Source organism: Hyperolius riggenbachi, chromosome 1, assembly GCF_040937935.1.
Source record: "Hyperolius riggenbachi isolate aHypRig1 chromosome 1, aHypRig1.pri, whole genome shotgun sequence".
Classification (NCBI taxonomy): Eukaryota; Metazoa; Chordata; class Amphibia; order Anura; family Hyperoliidae; genus Hyperolius; species Hyperolius riggenbachi.
Genome location: NC_090646.1, coordinates 338,130,555 through 338,153,522, shown reverse-complemented (window position 1 = coordinate 338,153,522; position 22,968 = coordinate 338,130,555). Strand labels below are relative to the sequence as shown.

The 22,968-nt window shown below is 44.9% G+C and overlaps 1 protein-coding gene across 2 annotated transcripts in view; it reads left to right on the top strand.

Annotated features, from left to right (window-relative positions):
* Window positions 1-22,968, top strand: part of DOT1L (DOT1 like histone lysine methyltransferase) — a 229,520-nt gene that overhangs the window by 202,306 nt on the left and 4,246 nt on the right. Inside the window, exons 24-28 of one of the 2 annotated variants that reach the window (XM_068233967.1) lie at window positions 1,522-2,039; window positions 4,458-4,663; window positions 10,329-10,396; window positions 10,507-11,145; window positions 17,829-18,608. In XM_068233967.1, the coding sequence (XP_068090068.1) occupies window positions 1,522-2,039; window positions 4,458-4,663; window positions 10,329-10,396; window positions 10,507-11,145; window positions 17,829-17,836 (1,439 nt within the window). In that variant the 3' untranslated portion in view covers window positions 17,837-18,608. The remainder of the gene's footprint in view (window positions 1-1,521; window positions 2,040-4,457; window positions 4,664-10,328; window positions 10,397-10,506; window positions 11,146-17,828; window positions 18,609-22,968) is intronic. The other variant, XM_068233968.1, reaches the window with a different exon arrangement.

Genomic DNA, 22,968 nt, shown 5'->3' with positions numbered 1-22,968 from the left:
GCAGAGACTTCATACGCTCTTCGTACCTGTGAAGAGAAATCTCCCCAAAAGGAACAAAGGCAGCAGTAGTAAGCTGACATTCATAACATTTGTCTGTCCTATTTGAAACGTAATAAAATAGGTTATTTTGAGTTGAATTTTAATTCTCTAGAAGATTATGCTTTGTTAAATTCTCCTCTATGTGATTGACTACAATACCAGAGGGCCATGATTGAAAGGCATATGGCATAAAGCACAGATAACCTCACCTTTATCCCTTTTTTTTCTAAGAAAAACCACCAAGTGTTTGTGTAGGAATGCCTGCTATGCTGGCTTTAATTTCCATCTTGTTGCTGCTGTCTAGAGTGTCTGCCTGATGTAGTAAGAGGGATATTACAGCTGCCCTTTTAACCACTTGAGGACCCACCCTTTACCCCCCCTTAAGGACCCACCCTTTACCCCCCCCCTTAAGGACCAGCGCTGTGTTGAGTGATCTGTGCTGGGTGGGCTGTGCAGCCCCCAGCACAGATCATGTAGCAGGCAGAGAGATCAGATCACCCCCCTTTTTTCCCCACTAGGGGGATGATGTGCTGGGGGGGTCCGATCTCTCCTGCCTGCATGTGGCTGGCGGGGGGGGGGGGGGCACCTCAAAGCCCCCCTCCGCGGCGAAATTCCCCCCTCCCTCTCCTACCTGCTCCCCCCCCCGGAGATCAGGGCTGCACAGAACGCTATCCGTCCTGTGCAGCCAGTGACAGGACGTCCCCTGTCACATGGCGGCGATCCCCGGCCGCTGATTGGCCGGGGATCGCCGATCTGCCTTACGGCGCTGCTGCGCAGCAGCGCCGTACAATGTAAACAAAGCGGATTATTTCCGCTTGTGTTTACATTTAGCCTGCGAGCCGCCATCGGCGGCCCGCAGGCTATTCACGGAGCCCCCCGCCGTGAATTGACAGGAAGCAGCCGCTCGCGCGAGCGGCTGCTTCCTGATTAATCAGCCTGCAGCTGGCGACGCAATACTGCGTCGCTGGTCCTGCAGCTGCCACTTTGCCGACGCGCGGTATGAGTGCGCGGTCGGCAAGTGGTTAAACAATACCAGTTGTCTGGCAGCCCTGCTGGTCTATTTGGCTGCAGTAGTGTCTGAATAACGCCAGAAACAAGCATTCGGCTAAGATCTGAACTGACAAATGTCAGAAACACCTGATATGCTGCACGCTTGTTTAGGGTGTATGGCTAAAAGTATTAGAGGCAGAGGATTTGCAAGACTGCCAGGCAACTGGTATTGCGTAAAAGGAAATAAATGTCAGCCGTCATATACCTCTCGCTTCAGTTGTCCTTTAAGTGCAGGAAGCCACTCTAGACAGCAGCAACAAGATGGAACAAGATCTATAGCACCTTCAGTGAACAAACTACCAGCCATAAAATATAGTGTAAATTTATATTTGACAGCCATGCATAAATATGAAGTCCCAGGGATAGTAGTTTGTAAACTAGAACTGTGAAGGTGGAGTATAATTCAAACCATTTTTTTTTTTTTGGCTTTAGGTTTCTTTTATCCCAACTGGTCAAGCTCTCTGAATGGACCAGTTTTAAACAGCCATGGATCAGAGACTGACTGCATGGATGACTCTTCCAATTCAGGAACCCTTTCAAACTCCGGAGAATCTAGAAGCTCTACCCCATCACATCACCAGCAATCTTCTCAGCATTCAGTTACTCATTATCCCACCTCTGATAGTCCCCATGGGCTTCCAGACCCCAATAAAACTGATGGGGATGTTGATACCAGTGATGCAGAAATTGAGGCTAAGAGGCGAATAATCTTTACCATAACTAGTGGAAACTCCTCAGGGAGGTCACCATCTAGTAAACATAGTCCACTGACGGCCACTATTCGCATGGAATGTGGCCCAGGGCAAGATGGTAGAAGGAAAGGGAGCAGACGAAAGAGATCTTCAACAGGACATCACTCCCTGGTGGTTTCTCCTAAGCGTAGATCGCTTTCTTCATCTCTTGGATTGAGTGGCTATACATCAGGTTCACCACTAAGTATCAACTCAATGGTAAATAACTAAAACTTGTATTTAACATTCAAAACTAATGTAAGTGAATAATAATTTTAAAGGATATTGAATTTAACACAATCCAGAAGTATATTTGAAAGGCATTTCTAGATATGTAAAATATTGCTTATGTCTGTGCACTACAGCCATTCAGAATAAAATCTTTAACCACAGAAAGTAATTTGTCTCATAGATTGAAGATGCAAAATATGACTATAGAGTTTTGGGTTATCTGATGTGTCGTCTGAGGGATTTCTTTGATTTGTTGTATTGGGCAAGTCCCTGCTGTGACCTTTTCCTCATAGTATAATTTCTACCTGAAATAACCCTATTGACAAGGTGTCTTGGACCGCTCAGACACACGCACTCGCTCTGCGACACTGTAGTGTAGTGGGAAGTTTTGCAGTGCTGGGTTCAATTCCTAGCATTAGAGCCCCTCTGAGGGACAGTTAGTGACATGTACTGTATATACTCTGTAAAAATGCTGCAAAAGAGGTTGATGCGATATAAATACTAAATAATATTGTGTAGCGCCTCATGGCTCTTACTACCAGGACAATTCTAAAACCTTGATGCATGACCTTTGAAGATTTGTTTTGACTTAAAAGAAATCATGCTTCTATTTCAAAAAATTATATATTTTAACTTACCTGGGGATTCTTGCAGCCCTCTGGAGTCGTCCTGTGCCCACACGCTGGTCAGCAGTGGCGACCCCACTAATCTGGCCTGCCACGCACCTCCTCATGCATACGCACAGCACTTCTGAGTGTGATCAGGGTGCGCGCTGCTTTGGGCCACGCATGCACAGTAGCCACCGACTGGCGGCAACTGGCCAGCTTAGCAAACAATTTCTAAATTATTTTTTGTCTATTGTAAAATCTTTCCCTGATTTAAGTTCTGAAATTTATCACAGGTGGCGACATATTTAGTCCTGCTAGGTGATGTCTGTTCATAGAACATTCCGCAAAGGGAGGTACTGTATGCTTGGCAGTTGGAAACAGCTGTTATTTCTCACAACTCCATGAGCTTCCCAGACAGGAACTGTCAGGGCCATGGTCCTGACCTCACACTGGGAGGGGTTTCACCACAATATCGGTCATACTGATGTCCCTGATATATTTGAGAAATGGTAACGATTTCTTATGGGGATGGGGGTATCTGCTACTGACTGGGATGAATTTTAATCCAAATTTAAAGTTCCTCTTTAATGTCTTCCATGAAGAGATAGGTGTCAGGACACACTGTGCAGCACAGTTTGCTGTATATGGGGATTTGAAGACCTACACCAGTCATTGGCCTCAATTCACTAAGCAGTTTAGACTAGTCTACTGATGGTTTTAGTCTATTGATGGTTCAGTCGCATCAAAAGGGAATTCACTAATAATTAACCACTTAAGCCTGAAGGGTTGTTTATTTTTTGCATCTGAGCAAGTTTCACCTCCCATTCATTTGCCAATAACTTTATCACTAATTATCACAATGAATTGATCTATATCTTGTTTTTTCCGCCACCAATTAGGCTTTATTTGGGTGATACATTTTGCTAAGAATTAATTTATTCTAAATCCATTTTAACAGGAATATTGAGAAAGAAATGGAAAAAATCGCAGGTGCGCCACCGTGCTGTCCCCTGGTAGCCCTGGGATCAATGAACGGGAACATGGTTCTCGATCACCGATCCGTGTCCCTAGCAGAAAAACCGAAGCACTCTAACTAGAGGCTTCAGTCTTTCTGCAAATAAAATTTTCCGCTTCCCCCTTGTGCTTCCAGTTAGCGAGAAGCACAAGGAGAGAAAAAACTCAAGGTGGCCATCTTGTGGCCAAATAGTAAAACTACATCTACATATTTTTTACATTACAATTTACACATATATTAAAAATTAACTGTTTATTTCCCACACCAAAATATTACCCAAATAAAATTTTAATGGAATTTTTATTTTTTTATTTTTTTTAAAGTTACCTAAGGGTCTGAACTTTTTAAATATGCATTTGAAGGAGGTATACTGTGAACATTTTTTAAATTATAAGCTTGTAAATAGTGATGGGCGCAATGTTTTGCAATGGCAAATTTAATCTAATCGAATTCCGATCGGACATGTGGGATTTAATCGGATCGTAAATAGAATCGTAATTTAATCGTACAAAGAATCATATTGTGTAGATTGGGCTATACAACAGAACCTCTTTAGAGAGAGGGCAAGAGATATGTGTGCCAGTGTCATACTTGTTGTCCTACTTTGGGTATTTGGATAGGAATAGCAGTGGTAATAAAACACCAGCAACAAGGAACAAGTTTTTTTGTCTGACTCATATTGCAGACCTGAGCCAATACAGTGCATTGATTACTGACAGATTTACCTTTTTATATGCTGAAGCTGTATTAGACTACCTTGAACAAATTATGCTTATTTTACAGGTAAATAATATTAACCAGCCTTTGGAAATCACTGCAATCTCATCACCTGAAAACTCGCTGAAAAATTCCCCTGCCCCATACCATGACCATGAATTACCCCCTATCTTAAAAAAAGAGAAACCCCTTCCTTCAACTAATGGAGTCCATTATTCACCCCTAACAACTGAAGATGAAATGGAATCCGATGAGGAGGTCATTAATACAAGGTGACTACTGAATAAAAGGACTGTATTTTTCCCAAGTTGGTTATTAAAAGACTGGAATTTGCATGTATATTGAAAATAATATATACATGACAGACATAGAGGGTTTTTAAATCTATGGTTATACATCTGTGACTATAAGAAGCCAGTAACATCATTGCTGACTGGACCTGTTGCTGCTCTTCAGAGCTCCAAGCAGTAGCTTGTAGAATTGGATAGTTCCTGTAAAGCCGTGGAGGGAAAGTTCATGCACTCTCTGGACCCTTTCCATTATCTTGTATGACAGCCTGCCACTTGGGTGGTGGCATAATGATTCTCACAGCTTTAAAGGTGTGACGTTCAGATTGCAATTACTGTATACATTTTTATAAATAAGAAATAAAATGTCAATTTTGTTAGAATCTCTGTCCACGCATCACACCATTGTACTCTTTGTTCATTCGTTCAGGTTCTCGCTATCACTTTTTTATGAATGTAAAACTCTTATCTCTTGGTGTAAAGATGAAGAAAAACAGATGTAAAATCTGTTCTTTTTTAGTGCAGATTTATTAACCTCCTTAGCGGTAATCCCAAGTCAGGCTCGGGACGTAAAAACACCGCTCAGATCGGTAATCCCATGCCTGAGTGAGGTATATGCAGGAGCTTCTCCAGATCTCTGTGGCATTTTTTTTTCCTTCTAGTTTTTAGGGTCTAGAAGCTTGTGAAAATTTGCACGGCTTTTAGATCCTAAGTCTGGAAATAATCATAACACCAGGGCCCTGATTTTCATATGTTGACAGTTCATTGCCTACTGGCTGCAGCCAGAGAGGGAGAGAATAACGGTTGAGTAGTTTGGCAGTCGTATTTAGCCCATAAACAAATATTTCATCCTCCCCTTTCTTTTTATATATTATTTATATTCACTTAACAACCTGACTGCTATTACAAACTGCCTTGTTTTTAACATTACATGGCACGGTGAAGCAAATTGGGCTGTGGCTTCTGCCGAAGCAGAAACTGCTATTGCACCTAGTGGAAATCAACCCTTAAGCCTATTATCAGAAAAAAACCAGGTAGCAGAACCACATTCCAACAGTTAAACACAGCACTTTCTTTTTCTACAAGGCTGTGTTCCCACTTGTAGCCGGATCACGTGCGGCAAGCGGGAGCTGACAGTGTAGTGTCCACTGTGGTCCAGCTGTAGCCTGGAGCAGATGCGTTACCCCCATAGGCTATATGGGGCAACACATCCATCTACTTGGGATTACCGTGGACTGGACAGAAGTGCGGTCTGCTTACTGCAATGAATTTCACGGATTTGTTGGAGTGACAAGTGTCACTGTCAGTTTTACGATGAACAGCAAACAGACAAAAAAAAGTCAATTTTCAGCTCAAGTAGGAACACAGCCTAAGGTTGTGTACACACTCGGGATCAGGAGCTGATTGCTGGGCCGGGCAGCACACACACGTCAGCCGTAGCTGACGACACAGTGTTCATGTGGTGGTGGGGTTGATTGACGTGCTATTGATTTGGCTTGGTGGAGTTGGGTGGTTCGGTCGGGGGTCGGTGGCTGCTATACACACGCCCGATTATCGTCTTGAGGTGTGATTTTTTTTTTTTTTTTTCAAATTAGTTCATCCTGAATTTTCCCCTCCCTACTGTCTCAGCTAACTGTCCCACCCGTATCAAGCATTGCCTTGACCACAGTCCTACATTACGATTTATACTCTTCATAAGGGGGGGGGGTAATTTACTTTCTTCTGGTCATAGTTTCCTTATCATTCAGACGCTTTCTGTTATTTGCATGTTTACATAAGCCTGATACTGTATCTAAGAAAAAAAAAACTTCCCACAATCCCACTGACACTGCACAGTTCCTGCAGTTAGTCAAAGGCGCCCAGACCAGGTAAAATTAAAATTGGTGGACATATAGGGGACCTAGTTTAGAAAAAAAAGAAATAGTTTACATATGTTTTTAGGGAAACAATTTTTGCCAGTGTTTTATTTGTGGATGTTACAACCACCTTTAAAACAGGCTGAAGGCAAACATCCTAATTGTCATTCATTGTATTTGTACCTGGAAGTAGTGTAATTATCACTTTTGTGGTGAGGTTTGTTTTAAGAGCTGTAGCTGTGTCACGCTTTGTTAATGAACATTTTAGCTACCTGATTTTATTTAGCAGTTATAACTACTGTATATAAACAGAGATAAGCTGACCCCGCCACTCTAACGTTTCCTGAAAAATGGCATGACCCTCTGGTAAGTAGAACCCCAAACATTCCTAAACCCTCTATGCAGTGCTTGTTACAAGCATGCTTGAGGTGCAGAGCATGCTTTGGAAGTATTGTGTAGGTCAGCAGTTCTCAACCTTTGTAGCACTTGTACCCCTTTGTGTGTCATCCCTAGGCAAATGTAACCCCTACCGAAAAAGTGGGTGTGGCAATTAAATGATGTGGGTGGAGCCAAATACTAGCAAAATACAGGTAGTCCCTGGTTAACAAATGAGATCAGGACCATGTCCATTTTTAACCCAAATCCATTCTCTTTTTGTTTTCCCCCCCTCGGTTCTCCCTATGCCTCTTTTGTTCCCCTCTGTGTCACCTCAGTTTGTGCCTCATTTGTCTCTGTGTCACCTCATCTCCCTGCATTATCTCAGTTCTCCCTGTGCCTCTTTTGACCTCCTCTGTGTCACCTCTCTTCCCCCTGTGCCTATGTCCTCCCCCTCTGTTCTCCCTGTGCCTCTTTTGTCCCCCTCTGTTCTCCCTATGCCTCTTTTGTCCCCCTCTGTGTCACCTCAGTTTGTGCCTCATTTGTCTCTGTGTCACCTCATCTCCCTGTATTATCTTGGTTCTCCCTGTGCCTCTTTTGACCTTCTCTGTGTCACCTCTCTTCCCCCTGTGCCTCTTTTGCCCCCCTCTGTTCCCCCTGTGCCTCTTTTGCCCCCCCTCTGTTCTCCCTATGCCTCTTTTGTCCCCCTCTGTGTCACCTCAGTTTGTGCCTCATTTGTCTCTGTGTCACCTCATCGCCCTGTATTATCTCAGTTCTCCCTGTGCCTATTTTGACCTTCCCTGTGTCACCTCTCTTCCCCCTGTGCCTATGTTCTCCCCCTCTGTTACCCCTGTGCCTCTTTTGTCCCCCTCTGTTACCCCTGTGCCTCTTTTGTCCCCCTCTGTTCCCCCTGTGCCTCTTTTGTCCCCCTCTGTTCCCCCTGTGCCTCTTTTGTCCCCCTCTGTTCCCCCTGTGCCTCTTTTGTCCCCCTCTAGGTCCCCCTCTGACACATCTTGACCCCCTGTCCTAGCTAGGTATAGGTGCCCCCCATATAGGTATCCAGGTATAGGTTCCCCAAAATAGGTATCAAGGCATAGGTGCCCCCAGAATAGGTATTCAGCCTTAGGTGCCCACAGTATAGGTTAGCAAGGTACAGGTGCCCCTAGTATAGGTAGCGAGGTATATGTGCCCCAGTATAGGTAGCCAGGTACAGATGCCATAGTGTATGCAGAGAGCTATAGGTGCTCCAGTATAGATAGCCAGGTGCAGGTGGTGCCCCAGAATAGATAAGCCAGGTGCAGGTGGTGCCCCAGATAGATAAGCCAGGTGCAGGTGGTGCCCCAGAATAGATAAGCCAGGTGCAGGTGGTGCCCCAGATAGATAAGCCGGGTGCAGGTGGTGCCCCAGAATAGGTTAGCCGGGTGCAGGTGGTGCCCCAGAATAGGTTAGCCGGGTGCAGGTGGTGCCCCAGAATAGGTTAGCCGGGTGCAGGTGGTGCCCCAGAATAGGTTAGCCGGGTGCAGGTGGTGCCCCAGAATAGGTTAGCCGGGTGCAGGTGGTGCCCCAGAATAGGTTAGCCGGGTGCAGGTGGTGCCCCAGAATAGGTTAGCCGGGTGCAGGTGGTGCCCCAGAATAGGTTAGCCGGGTGCAGGTGGTGCCCCAGAATAGGTTAGCCGGGTGCAGGTGGTGCCCCAGAATAGGTTAGCCAGGTGCAAGTGGTGCGCCCGAATAGATTAGCCAGGTACAGGTGATGCCCCAGGATAGGTTAGCCAAGTGCAGGTGGTGCGCCAGAATAGATAAACCAGGTGCAGGTGGTGCCCCAGATTAGATTAGCCAGGTACAGGTGGTGCGCCCGAATAGATTAGCCAGGTACAGGTGATGCCCCAGAATAGAGTAGCCAGGTACAGGTGATGCCGCAGTGTAGTTAGCGAGCTATAGGTGCTGCAGTATAGATAGCCAGGTATTGCCCCAGTATAATCTTACATAGCCCCGTTCCCGTGCAGTCTCCTCTCACTGGGCTCTCCTCCTGTCGCCGGACTCTCATCCTCTTGCCGCGTCCTCCCGCTATGGTTACTTCCAGGAGCAACTCTGACGTCATGAGAGGCTGCTGGGTAACCATGGCGACAGGAGGAGAGCCCGGCCACAGGATTCCATGTGGGATCGGGGCTAAGTAAGTTGCTGCACCCCTTGCCATGGACACTGCCTGCCCTGCCTGACACTTCTTTCCTGCAGGCGAAATCCGCCGTTTTGTCCCTCTGCTCCTGGGGGACCTCCTGACAGCTGCCGATGTACTCCCAGGGGTCCATGGACCCCTGGTTGAGAAACTGTGGTGTAGGTTATTCCTGCAAACTATTTTTTTTTTTGTTTGTTTGCTATACTTGTGGAGGAGGATGATTTCGGCTGTTTGCTTGCTCCCACCGGCATTTTAACCTGAGTGCTGCTGGCCCTTGACTCAGCATTGTGTAGGTTATAGCTATGTCTCTGAGGACTGACATCTCGACTGAATCTTCTAACTCCTGGAGAGCTCACATGACCTTAGATCTCAAAGCTCGCATGAGTAGTCGGACAATGGGGAAATTTGCTGCCAGCACCTGGAAAGACACCTCTAACTAAAGCTCTTTACACACGACAGCAGTCATCAGAAATGGACAGGTTGGCCAATAATTAAAAAAAAAAAAAAAAAAGTCCTAAAGCCTCATCTACACGCGTAGATGAGGCTCCGATGTTCCTTATCAATCGAGCCGCTGATGCGGCTCGATTGATAAGATTCAACAGGTCTGATCTTGCCACAGCCGATTCCCTGCTAGTTCCCTGCGAGGGGACAATGGCAGGGAATCGAGCGGAAGATAAGCGGTGACGAGCGGGGAATCGAATCCGGTGCGGGCAAGCAGGGACGCGGTAGGTACGCGCGGGAATGCGGAAGAGACGATCCGGCGGCTAATTGAGCCGCCGGATCGGAGCCTCATCTACACGTGTGAATTAAAATGTGCGCTTACATTGTTTGCTCGCCGCTAGCCATCGGGTATTGCTCATTTTCCATCTGCCACATGTGTATACTGAGCTTTTACAGTTGTGCTTCCAATATGACACTCTGCATAAGGTGGAAGAGGAGCCATCATTAGCCAAACATTCCACTTGAACTGTGGAAAAGTCACTTGTTTGTCTACCTGGGTCACAACTGACCCTTGTATGGCTAATTCAGTTGGAATTAGGAACCCACAAGTTGAAAGATTTTAGTCCATTTTCTGGTATAAAAACGTCAGCTCATTTTACAGGTATATATGGTGTCATTTTTGCTTAAACTGTAGGTTGGATCCAACCTAAAAGAGAAAAGTTCCAAGCAAATATTTTTTCTGTTTTGGGCAGTATATTCTTTGTTGTAAGTTACTGACTTTCATATGTTCATTCTCTACAAACAGGACTGAAAGGAAGAACTCTTTATGTTTTGAGAACAAAAATTCTCCACAGCGGAGTGAAGGAGAAAGAGGTGAGTCTGAAATAGATTTTTCTTTCATCCTCCTTTTCCTCTGACTATACTGAAATCCATGTTCCTCCTCCTCCCATTATTGATCCTTGCTTTCCCCTCCACCATTTTAGGTCTACCGTATCCCAGCAGAAAATCTTCTTGCGAAAGTGTAGGCAAATGGAAATCCACCTTTTCCCCGATCTCTGATGCAGCTCCCAGTCGCACACCTGACAGCCCTGCTTCATCCCCTCTCTGCAGTACTCATTACCCATCTGGTGATGGGGCTCGTCGTGTTTCTGGGGGTATGAGCCCAGGGTCAACTAGCAGTCTTGGCGAACACACCAGACCAGAAGTGGGAAAGACGCCTGAGGGCAACTTGTTCCTGAGTAAAAAGTTGACATCTGATGGAAAGAGAGAGGACAGGGGTTCAAGTTCGAAAAATGATCGCTCCAAAGCTCCCCGCAGTCGGGAGAGGGACGGGGAGGGACGAGCAGGGAGCAACTTATTCATGCCACAGGGAATGGGGGCCCTACTGAATGGGAAGGGGCCTGGCTCAACACCCCTCCAGACACATCATTTTTTGAGCAGCTTGACGGCTGGTTCCCAGCTAACACTGCAGGGTGGCCTTACATCAGTGGCCAGCAATTCTGTACTGCAGTCCCTCTTCGGCTCCATGCCTGTACATGTGACTGGGCCAGCTGGCCGTTTAGGTAATTCCCATGGCATTGCCAGTTTCACATCGCCTGGAGTGACTGGTGGAACAGTAGGAGGTGAGTAACACCACATCTCCCAATCTGGCAGCAATATGCTTTCATTTTTTTTGTCTAAAAGCTAGAAAACAAGGCTGTGCATAAAAGTTGCTTGAAATTTCCACTTGATGACATTACTTGGGCCAAAGGCAGAGGTTGGACTACAATTTATTTGGAGCGAGTTGAGCGACATGTTTCCAATTGTATGTTACACCAGTCTGTAGTAGACAGCTTTTGTATAAATAGAATAACAAGCATGAGAGAAAGATGCCACATGCTGCCTTGCACAGGTAGTTTGACTTTGCATGTACAGCTTTCAACTTATATTTTACAGACGCTCTACCCAAATCTAGTGCTTTTTAACCAGTGAGGTCATGAAAGTGTTTTTATTGGTCACAGAATAATCGGTTGTAAAATTGTTCTGCAAAACTTTATTGCACACCCACAAAAAACTGAAGTTCATTATTTTAAGCGACTCTGTGAAAACAAAAATATGGTAGCTGTCATTTCTTATTTGTTAAAGGGAACCTAAACTAGAGGTATATGGAGACTGCCATATTTATTTCCTTTTAAACAATACCAGTTGGCTAGCAATCCTGCTTATCTCCTTGGCCGCAGTAGTGTCTGAATCGCACACCTGAAACAAACATGTGGCTAATCTTGTCAGATCTTTGTCTGAAATATCTTTGTTTAGGTCTGTGGCCAAAAGTATTTTAGGCAGTGGATCAACAGGATTGCCAGGCAACTGGTATTGTTTTAAAGTAAATGACAGCCTTCACATATCTCTCACTTCAGGTACGTGCTGCCGTGCTGTGACCTTGGGGCCCATTCACACTAGGGCAATTAGCAGGGGATTCCCGCTAACTGCTGAAGTGCTACGCTTGTTAAAGCACTAGCGCAATTGTAACCCTATGGCAGTGATCTCACTGCTGCGATTGCCGCAGATCACGGGCGTTTTGCAATTAACGGCAATTACAAAACTCGTTGCCTGCAGCATTTAATCACGATACAGTGCTTATAAAATTGATGAGCGGTATCGCTCTGAATCACGAGTGTACAGTGATTTTACCACGCTAATCGTGGTAAAATCACCCACACAAAACAGTTTTGCGCTTTTAAGTGTGAATGGGCCTTTAGAGTGACTATCTACTTGTGGACCTGTAAGCAATATGCAACTGTTGAAGAGTAAGTGCCTCCTAACCTACAGACTTATTCTTCTACCCACACACACACATCACCTTGTCCACCTGTTAATTTCAGAACCATTATCAAGGAATCCAGTCTTTCAGTTGATATCAGATGAGGCAGAAGCCAACTATGTCCTTAAAGTGGATTCGAGATGAAAAACTAACTATAACAAGTAACTTGTCTATATATCTTATCTAAAGTTTAGATAGTTTACACAGCATATCGAGCTGCAAACAGCTTCAAAAGTTTGATTATTCCTGTGATCCAATGAGGGCAGCCATGTTCTGTTTGTCACAGGCTGAAGGCTGGAGATGCTATCAGCTTGCCTGTGTGTAAATTCAGTCCCCTCGCCTCCTCCCCTCTGCCTCTGAAATCAATGGCTAGTAACCTCCTCCTCATGCCCAGACTGAGCTCCCATAAGCCCTTGCTACATGGGACTGAGTGCCAAGGCTGTCTGAAAAAAGCTATGGGCGAGGCTTGGTTAGTTTATAGGGAATTCGAGTATTAAAACAAAACAAAAGTATTTGGCTTGAGGAATGCCATATAAACTACATGAAAGGAACACAATTATGCAATGAGTAAAAGTTTATCTCGGATCCACTTTAAGAGAGTTACTTGATGTTAAGCTCCGTACACATGCCTGATGAATCTCTGCCAATAACTATAGCCTCTGCTGAGAATCCAGCGTGTGAACAGCAGTGCCTAAACCCAGCGATCTGTCCTGGTGGATCATTTTGGCGCTGCAACGGGCGAGAGCATTGTTCTCACAGTGTACGCCACCTGCTACATAACTCCTTTCCCATGCCACTATGCATACAAACCACCAACAACCCCCCACCCCTCCCAACACCGGCATAGAACAGAACACGTGAGTTACACCTGTTGCCACAGCAAATGCTGTAAGGTCAGTGTTTGCCCATACTTTGTTTACCTTTCAGTGATTGGTTTCCCTATGTTGCCATGATCGTGGCTTACAGCACACAGGGGAACAGGCACTGAATAAATGAATATATACAAAAACGATCCACAAGGGATTTTAAAGGAACAGCATCAGTCTTTAATTCTTCGTGAATATTATATCATTTGATTGTAGTTGTATAGACAGGATATCCAATCCCAACACCAACAATGCCTGACACGTGTTTCACGGCCCAGGGCCGCTTCCTCAGAGGCAAACAAGTACGTTCAGTCTGTTAAAAATACACAATACATACAAACAATTGTCAATACACCTACCCTCCATCAGATGTCTGCGTAAAGTGAAATCAGGGTAAAATCCCCATCTACTCAGTTATCTTACCACAGTGAGTCGGGCAATTCATAAGGAACAAGCAAATGGATCTCAATCTAGAAAAACATATAAAGATGGAGATCACCCTACTGCACAACCACAAAAAACACATTCCATCACTTACTACATGGAATGTGTTTTTTGTGGTTGTGCAGTAGGGTGATCTCCATCTTTATATGTTTTTCTAGATTGAGATCCATTCGCTTGTTCCTTATGAATTGCCCGACTCACTGTGGTAAGATAACTGAGTAGATGGGGATTTTACCCTGATTTCACTTTACGCAGACATCTGATGGAGGGTAGGTGTATTGACAATTGTTTGTATGTATTGTGTATTTTTAACAGACTGAACGTACTTGTTTGCCTCTGAGGAAGCGTCCCTGGGCCGTGAAGCACGTGTTGGGATTGGATATTCTGTCTGTACGACTACAATCAAATGGTATAATACTCATGAAGAATTAAAGACTGATGCTGTTCCTTTAAAACCCCTTGTGGATCGTTTTTTGTATATGTTATGGACAGAACTCGTAGTGTGGGCACTTCGCGTTCTGGCCAGCCACTTCAGGTTCTGGCCGGCCAATGTGCGAAGTGGCCGCAGCGCAGCGGCCAATGTTAGAAATGTTATGTTTACGCCGTCTCGCTGCGGCCAAATTTGACAACCTTGCTTAATTTAATTAAATATAGCCGGCGGCAATGTAATAGATGAAGCCGCCGGCTTTCGCACTGCCTCTCTCCGTACCCCCCCCTCCCGCCTCTCTCCTCTCCCCGCCTCCCATACAATAAGTAGCAGCCGGCGGGGACATGCAGCCGGAGAGTCGTTCGTCGCGGCAGGGGCAGCAGAGCGGAGAGGCTGCAGACATTGCTTCTGCCAGCACCCACTCTGCAGGAACGGCAGGATTCCCCTGTCGCGACGAACGACTCTCGGACGCGTGTCCCCGCCGGCTGCTACTTATTGTATGGGAGGCGGGGAGAGGAGAGAGGCGGGGGGGGGGGGGGGAGGAGAGAGGCAGTGAGAAAGCCGGCGGCTTCATCTATTACATTGCCGCCGGCTATATTTAATTCAATTAAGCAAGTTGTCATAAATTTGGCCGCAGTGAGACGGCATAAACATAACGTTTCTAACATTGGCCGCTGCGCTGCGGCCACTTCGCACATTGGCCGGCCAGAACCTGAAGTGGCTGGCCAGAACGCGAAGTGGCCACACTTCGGGTTCTGGCCGTAACATATATATCAATGTAAAGTGGGGTGGAACTGACTGGACAATATTTTATTCGTTTTAGATGACACTGTATAAATGAAGCCACACAGCTTCATAAAGTGGCTTCCCTTGTGTGCATCCAAGTGTGATCCCCAAGGCATGCAGCCAATCACATAGTCTTCCATCCAGTGGTGACAGTGCGCCTACTCTCCGTGACTCTGTCAACTCCCCTTTTCCCAATCCTACCAATAGTGGCCAATAGGTGGGGATCTGCAAGTAAAAAAAACCTCTTCGGCAATAAACTTCCAAGACGCAGCTCATGCTGCCAGTCAAAGACCTTTACCATAGTGCTGCAAATTGTGATAGGTCATCCTGCAGCGAAACTTCGAAAATATGGCAAAATCTGAAAAAATAGTAAAGATAGAATATTGACATAGGGAATGATGCGATTGGCTAGCAGGAACTATAAATAACCAACCCATACTGGATCTAGGGTACTGTAACTAGCACCGGCAATTTTAGGATCTAAAAATCTATTATCTAAATACAAAATGTTAATTCATAGTCCAAGTACTTTCTATGCATGGGTGCTTCTAACACTGTGTTTTGTCTCCTAATTAATATTTGGCTTTGTTGGAAAAGCTATCTTGATAGTTGTCCTTTTAAGGCTTCTTTCACATTGGTAGCTTGAACAGTGATGCATCCCATGGTTCTGCCAGGTGCTTGCAGGCAGTTGCAAGCATTCTGCATTAGCAGAGGGTTGTTGTCCATCCCATGCTTGCAGATCCAGGTGGGCAGTGGTCACCCACTAGACGTAAGATGCTGAAGATTTCTGCTGCAGAGTAACAGGACCCTCTGTCAGCAGCTGACTCTTCTGTGATAGCAAACACTGCCATTCAGTTGCATTACATAGCAACCAAATTGTGCTAATCTGTGTGAAAGGGGCCTTACTTTTCCTTTGCAATTATCTGAAAATGTGAAGCGGTTTGGCTAACTGAGATACAAATACATTTCTGTAGAGACCAACATAGATGGGAAATGCTATGCAAATAGTTGTGGCTTGCATGCATACACACCTTGTTTAACAGACATTCATCTGCAGATCCGATCCACCAGGAAGTATCTTTGGATCTGCAGATGATTGTCAGATCTGCAGATGAATGTCAGATCTGCAGATGAATGTCTGTTAAACAAGGTGTGTATGAGGATCTGCAGATATCATAGACTATGAATGCATTTTGCAGGAACGGATCTTTTGCAGGAACAGATCGTTTGCAGATACTGATCTTTTGAATGTGTACAGCATCTGTGTGCAACATCTTGCAAAGATTTTTATCTGATGGGGAGTTCAGCTCCATAGAATAGACCGTGTAGGCAGGGGTCCCCAACCCCCGGGCCGCGGCCCACTACCTGGTCGCAGGCTGCTCTGAGCTGGGCCGTGCAGTCTGTCATCACAGTGCAGAGAGACGTGTCACTGAAGTTTGCCGGAAGCTATAGAAAAGAGCCGTCTGCAGCCATTGTTACTGCTGCCACCTAGTGTCTATTATTTGTAATGCAGCATGCTTTCTGTCTGTATGGACACCAGGTGGCAGCAGTGAGAATGACTGGTATGCTCTGGTCTCTTGCCAGCCACAGAGTTCAGTCTGCACAGAGGTGAGCAGCTGATGCTGGAATCTAGTGTGGGCAGAAGAATGGAAGGGTAAAAGTGTGTGTGGGGAGGAGGGAAGGGTGAAGTGAGTGTGGGGAGGAGGGTAAAGGGGCTGTGGAGAGGAGGGAAGGGTAAAAGTGAGGGAAGGCAGATGAGGGTAGGAAATGACTGTTCCAGTAGATAAGGAAATCCAGGCAGTACTCCCATTCACACCAAATGTACCTTGTGCTGGTGGCTTATGCAGCAGCCCCAGTGCAGTGCAAAGACATATTTTCCAAAGTGCTGAGGTTGATGAAGAAAGTGGTTAGGTAGGGCTGGTGTTGCCAGGACTGCTTTATGTAATGACCCTGTCTGTAGAGCATGCCTGTCCCCCGGCAATAACACCACCGCCACCGCATATGCTTGCATACGCCCGGTCCTTGGAAAAATTGCCTCATGCTGAAGCAGTCCTTGGGTTAAAAAAGGTTGGGGACCACTGGTGTAGAGTATGGCTCTCATACTACATGGAAGATGGTAAAATTGGTCTAAGATCTTTAAGGTTCGTATACACGTCCGATAAAGATCGTTCGTTACGAACGATTCGTGACGTTTACACGATATTCAAATTAGACTGAAAAGATCGTTCGTAATGAACGATTGTGTACACACGTGAACGATATAAGTATAAAGTACTGAACGACGAACGATAAAAAAATGCGTGCGCAAACGGAAGTGACGTTATGACAGGCAATAAGAACATGCGTTATCGGACGATCTTTGTACACACTGCAACGATTGAACGATTATCTTTCGAAAAAATCCGCCGGGTTGGATCGGTCCGATTGAACGATAACGATCGTTATCGTTCACAAAAACGATCGTTCACACTTTTTGAACGCACGATTATCGTTCCGATTGTCGTTATCGTTCGTTTTTGAACGATCGTTATCGTACGTGTGTACTCAGCTTTAGTGTGTACACACCATTAGAATTTGACCTATCAAAAGCAATTTGAATTCTGATTGGCCAATTTCCAAGCTGCACCAATTTACATGAAAGCTGCATGCAAGCTGGAGTTATTTGCATCTAATTGATCATCTCTAGAAACCAGTAGGGATAGTCAATGAGATGCAAATAATTTTAAGGTGATGCAGTATTGTTAATTTTCTATGCAAATGTATGCAGCTTGAACATGGGCCATTCATATCCTGCTGAGGTAAAATTGAATTGGTCCATTTCAAACTACATAAAGCTGCATACAAAATTTGCATAATCCTGTATCAACTCAAAATTTGCATCTCATTGACCATCCCTAAAGACCTGTTGAAAAAAAAGTTGAAAAAGAATGTGTGGCTCATGAAATTGGAAATATTACTAATCTATGTTTCTGTTTTCTGCAGGTATTTAATTATCTACCTCATTGAATTCACCTATGCAAATACAGACCTGCTATTTTATCTTCTTCTTTTTTTTTTACTTTTTAACATGTTTTTTTATGTTCTGTCCACCTTCCATCAACAAGGTGCTCAAGTCTGAGGCAGTACCGTCCCTCAGTCTTTCTTTTGTAGCTACCACTGGCTCAAAAATAAAATCGCTTCATCTTTTACCAGTCTGCGCTAAGACACACCTATCCTTATTCCACTGTGAATGAGATCCGGAGAATTACAACTGTACACCTTATTTATATTAGAAATGTGTAAAAAAAAAATTGTATTTCTTTTATGTTTGTATTTTTTTTTTCTGGGTTTTTTTTTTTTTTTTTTTCCTGGAGGACGTAGCTCAAAGGATGAGCAGAAGTGGAATGGCACTTGGATTTGAGTCACATGAGGGATTTGACAGGATTTCTGTCATGCCTCAATGAAAATTCAGATGGTGCTACTACATGTAAAAGATTGTGCCTCAGTCAATTGGTGCTGTTAAGTTGCGGTGCTTTTTGAACAGTACACACTGGAACAGATCCATTGTGTCAATGAAATGTGTGCTTAATTTATTAATGACTTCTGTACCTATGTAACCAAAGTACATTTTGTTCTGTTCCTATTAAGATGGCAGATATGTCTGCTCAGAGAATTGAACTTCTCCTCCTTGTTTATGTTGTGGGTCTCCTGTCCTCCCCCAGATGATGATGACATGGCAGCTAATTTTGTGTGATTGCATAAGCAGGAACAGATCTTTACCAGGTTATTAAGGCACAGTAACTGTTTGGCCTATAGTTTTTTTTGCAGATGTAAAATGTTGATGTAATTTATGAATTTAAACATTACATTTTTCAGAATACTTGATTTTTTTTTAAGCATAATTTAAGCTAAAATGTATACATTTTGCTTATTATTGTAAATGTGTTTATATTACATTTGTGTATAGATGCATATTTATATGTATATAGACTTTAGAATATATTAAAGTATGGATATACAGTTATGCGTCTGAAACCTTTTCAGTAAGCACCACTGTCGGGGGCCAAAAGGTTCTTGTAATTTGCCTAACTGAGAAGTAGCTTAACTACATATGAATGCAAAAAACTTATTTGTTTTAAGCGGAAATGTAGATAAAAAAATAAACAGATTGTTCCACTTACCTGGGGCTTCCCCAAGCCCCCAGCAGCTGTCCTGTCCCGCGCCGAATCTCCTCGAGTCTCCGTTCCCCCGCCGCCGCTCGGTCCCGTACCTCGACTTGTAAGTCAAGGCACAGTGGCCCGGCGGTGAAACCGAAAGTAGCTGGACGCGGGAGAACGGAGGCTCATTGAGGAGCGGGACAGGACGGCTACTGGGGATTTGGGGAAGCCCCAGGTGTGTGAAACCATGTGTTTATTTTATATCTACAGTTCCGCTTTAAGGGTTGATTTCCAGACCTCAGACTCACTGCAGACCTTGAATTTGAAACCTGTATATTTAATAGGCTCTTGATCTTGTGGTAAACTTCCCTACCCACCCTAAAATCTGATAGTTCTCAACTTCTGAAGTAGTTCTTTTAAAGTAGCTCTTCTCTTTATCATTGTTCTTTCCTAAATAATCTTTGTTGAAGGATGCTGTAACACACTTAAATCACACATGAAGTGTGTTGGCACATTGTAAACTAGGTGGCAATACCCATATGCCATGGAATGTTTACACCATCGGTAAGCAAACAGTGCTTCCCTGTTTGATATTTTATAATACTGCTGTGTGCCACTTGCTATTCTGTAAGAATTTTGTATAAACCTGATTTTACAGTGATTGTAACACTGCTACCATTGGCTTTGTGCTGCGTTAAAGAGGAGCTGTCAGCCAAACCTCCTTAGCATTTCCCATTTTATGTGTGGATATTTTGAAGCCAATGCTAATGTAATTTCCTCCCTTACTCTCCTCTGCCTGATTTGCCCGCCCTTCACTATAGAAAGTGCATTGTCACAGCATGAGAAATATTGGCCAATCAGAGAGGAACAGAGGTATGGGAGGGGAAAACAGGAGTAAAAGAGGCTTCAGCTAATCAGGCTGCATTAGTTAAGTTTGAGGGGAAGTAGAGAAGCAAAAAAGGACAACCCAGCATGCCCTGCAACTTTTTTTTTTTTTTTTGTGTGTACCAAATAAGTCAGGTAAACTGAGTGATCATTTTTCAACAGGAAAAGTGATTTTAACTTTTGGATTGCCTGGTTAGCATCCTTATTACGCCCAACAGTTACACTTTAATGTAGTATAAAATTATGTGGATAGCAGTTGTGCATTGCTTGCACCCTCACAACCGCTTAGTTGATAAAAGAACAGCATTTCCAACTCAGGCTTGAATTCACTAAGCATTACAGTATTCATTAATGCAGAAAACATCTGGTTTTACCGAATAGTTTAAAAAAAAAGCTAATTCACTAAAGCTGTTACCACGTTAAAATATATAATTACTGACTAGTGAGGTAAATTACCAAGTTGTGTGGTAAATACTTCAATATATGTCAAGAAATGTAAATTCTTAAAGATTAGCGCATTTAGTAAAACGAGTAAAAATGTTTGGTATTTAACAGCAGCCTGAACCTGTCGGTAACTAGCAATCAGCATGCAGTAAAATTGACAGACTAATGCAAACAGCCAATAGGAAGAGGAGGAGACATTCAGAGGCTTGTCTGTATACCTTTAAATGTGCAGACCTATATACTAATACACAGAAGAGGGCCCTCTAGTCATCTAAAGGGATGCAGAAAGCATTTTACTCTAGTAAACTGTCAGACAGAACTGGCTCATGCAGACCACTTGTAGGAGAAGAATCACAGCTTGGTGCAGAGACCTACTCCACAGCTGGTGAGACTTCTACATTACTGGAAAAGTCTAAAATACTGAATGCTGGACACAGCCTCAGAGGAAGTGCCGCCCCGCACGAAAATGGCTCACCCACTGAATTCTCTCCCCGGTAACAGTATGCACGTTCTGTACTTGTGCTCTTGACTCAATGCACTTGTCACAGCTACAATTTTTTGATGAATAAATTACAGTGATTTTTGCCGCAGTGCCAGGAGTTGCCTCCATCTTTGTTTTTACAAAATACTCTGTGCGGTATTTTACAGACCAAATTTGTTAGTATTTTTTTTTTATTACCAAACAGCCCTCAGTAAATTAAAACTTAACCTGTTGCCAACCGCGTCACGCCGATGGGCATGGCCACGGCGGCAGCCCCAGGACCGCCTAACGCCGGTTGGCGTAAAGTCCTGGGGCTCTGTTTTGCAGGAGATCGCACGCAAGATGCGCGCGCATCTCCTGCTTGGTGGGCGGAGCTAAGCTCTGCCTTCAGTCTCCGAGTGGCAATGGGAGACTGTTAGACGGCGTAATCGCCGTCTAATTACCCGTACAGCGCTGTGATCAGCAGCAGCGCTGTACTGGGGACAGCCGTGTGGCGCGGCTGTCCCCTCCTGAGCCACAGAGGTGATCGGCTGTCATAGGCTGAAGCCTATGACAGCTGATCACAGGGATTGGCCGGCGGAGGGAGAAAGGGGAGTATACAACGGGAAAAAAAACACCATTTTTATTTTTAAAAAAACCCAAATAAACAAACGCAAATAAATAAACAAACACTGGGGGGGGGGGGGGGGGGGGGAATCAGACCCCACCAACAGAGAGCTCTGTTGGTGGGGAGAAAAGGGGGGAAGAATCACTTGTGTGCTGTATCGTGTGGTCCTGCAGCTTGGCCTTAAAGCTGCAGTGGCCAATTTATTGAAAATGTGCCTGGTCTTTAGGGGGGTTTAACACAGCAGTCCTCAAGAGGTTAAAGCAAAGCTTAACCCTGGCACAAGTTTCACTTACCCGAGGCTTCCCCAAGTCCCCTGCAGCCGTCCTGTGCCCTCGCCGCTCCAAGAGTGTCCTCCGGTCCCCGCTGCGCAGTAGTTTCATTTTCGTCCGGCCACACGTACTCTACTTTTTGTACTTTTTTTTTTTTTTTTGCCTTTCCACCGTCAAGCGTGTGCTGCGCAGGTGTACTGCACCAGCACAGGACGTTCTTGATGGCGGCAAGGCCGAGAAGACTACGAGTGGCCGGGGGCTTGACTCCCTAAAATGAAACAAACGCACAGCAGGGACCGGAGGACACTGGAGGAGCGCCGAGGAAACAGGACAGATGCAAGTGGGCTTGGGGAAGTCCTGGGTAAGTGAAACTTTTTTTAGGTGGCAGGGTTAAGATTCTCTTTAAGTGTTTAACCAGCTGAGCGGTCTGGACGAGCTCAGCTCGTCCAACACCGCCAGCGGCTGCCGCTCAGGCCCTGCTGGGCCGATTTTAATGAAATAAAAAGCAGCACACGCAGCCGGCACTTTGCCAGCCGCGTGTGCTGCCTGATCGCCGCCGCTCTGCGGCGATTCGCCGCGAGCAGCGGCGAAAGAGGGTCCCCCCAGCCGCCTGAGCCCAGCGTAGCCGGAACAAAAAGTTCCGGCCAGCGCTAAGGGCTGGATCGGAGGCGGCTGACGTCACGACGTCGGCTGACGTCGATGACGTCACTCCGCTCGTCGCTATGGCGACGATATAAGCAAAACAAGGAAGGCCGCTCATTGCGGCCTTCCTTGTTTATTCTGGGCGCCGGAGGCGATCGGAAGATCGCCTCCGGAGCGCCCTCTAGTGGGCTTTCATGCAGCCAACTTTCAGTTGGCTGCATGAAATAGTTTTTTTTTTATTTAAAAAATACCCTCCCGCAGCCACCCTGGCGATTTAATCAGAACGCCAGGGTGGTTAATTCATATTTTGGCTAAAATAAATCCATGTAGGTACTATTTTTAAAAACTTTTTGTTCCATCCAATGTTTTAATTCCAATTTAATTTTTTATTGGAAACATCAGTTCGTGTATAGGTGCTTTAAGGCTATGCAATATTGAGCCTTACATATCATGTCTTCCACATCTGATTTAAGGTACCATACACTAAAGTGTTTACCCCATTGGGTAAGCATGCTTTACTTGATCAGTTTCTACAGACTAAGTTTCCATGTTTTGGTTTTTATTTGTTTTTCAACACAAGATTTTATTAAGTAAATAAGATTTGCCAGTGGACAATGCGCATATTGGGGCTAATGGTGATCCTACCTGAAGTAGAGCA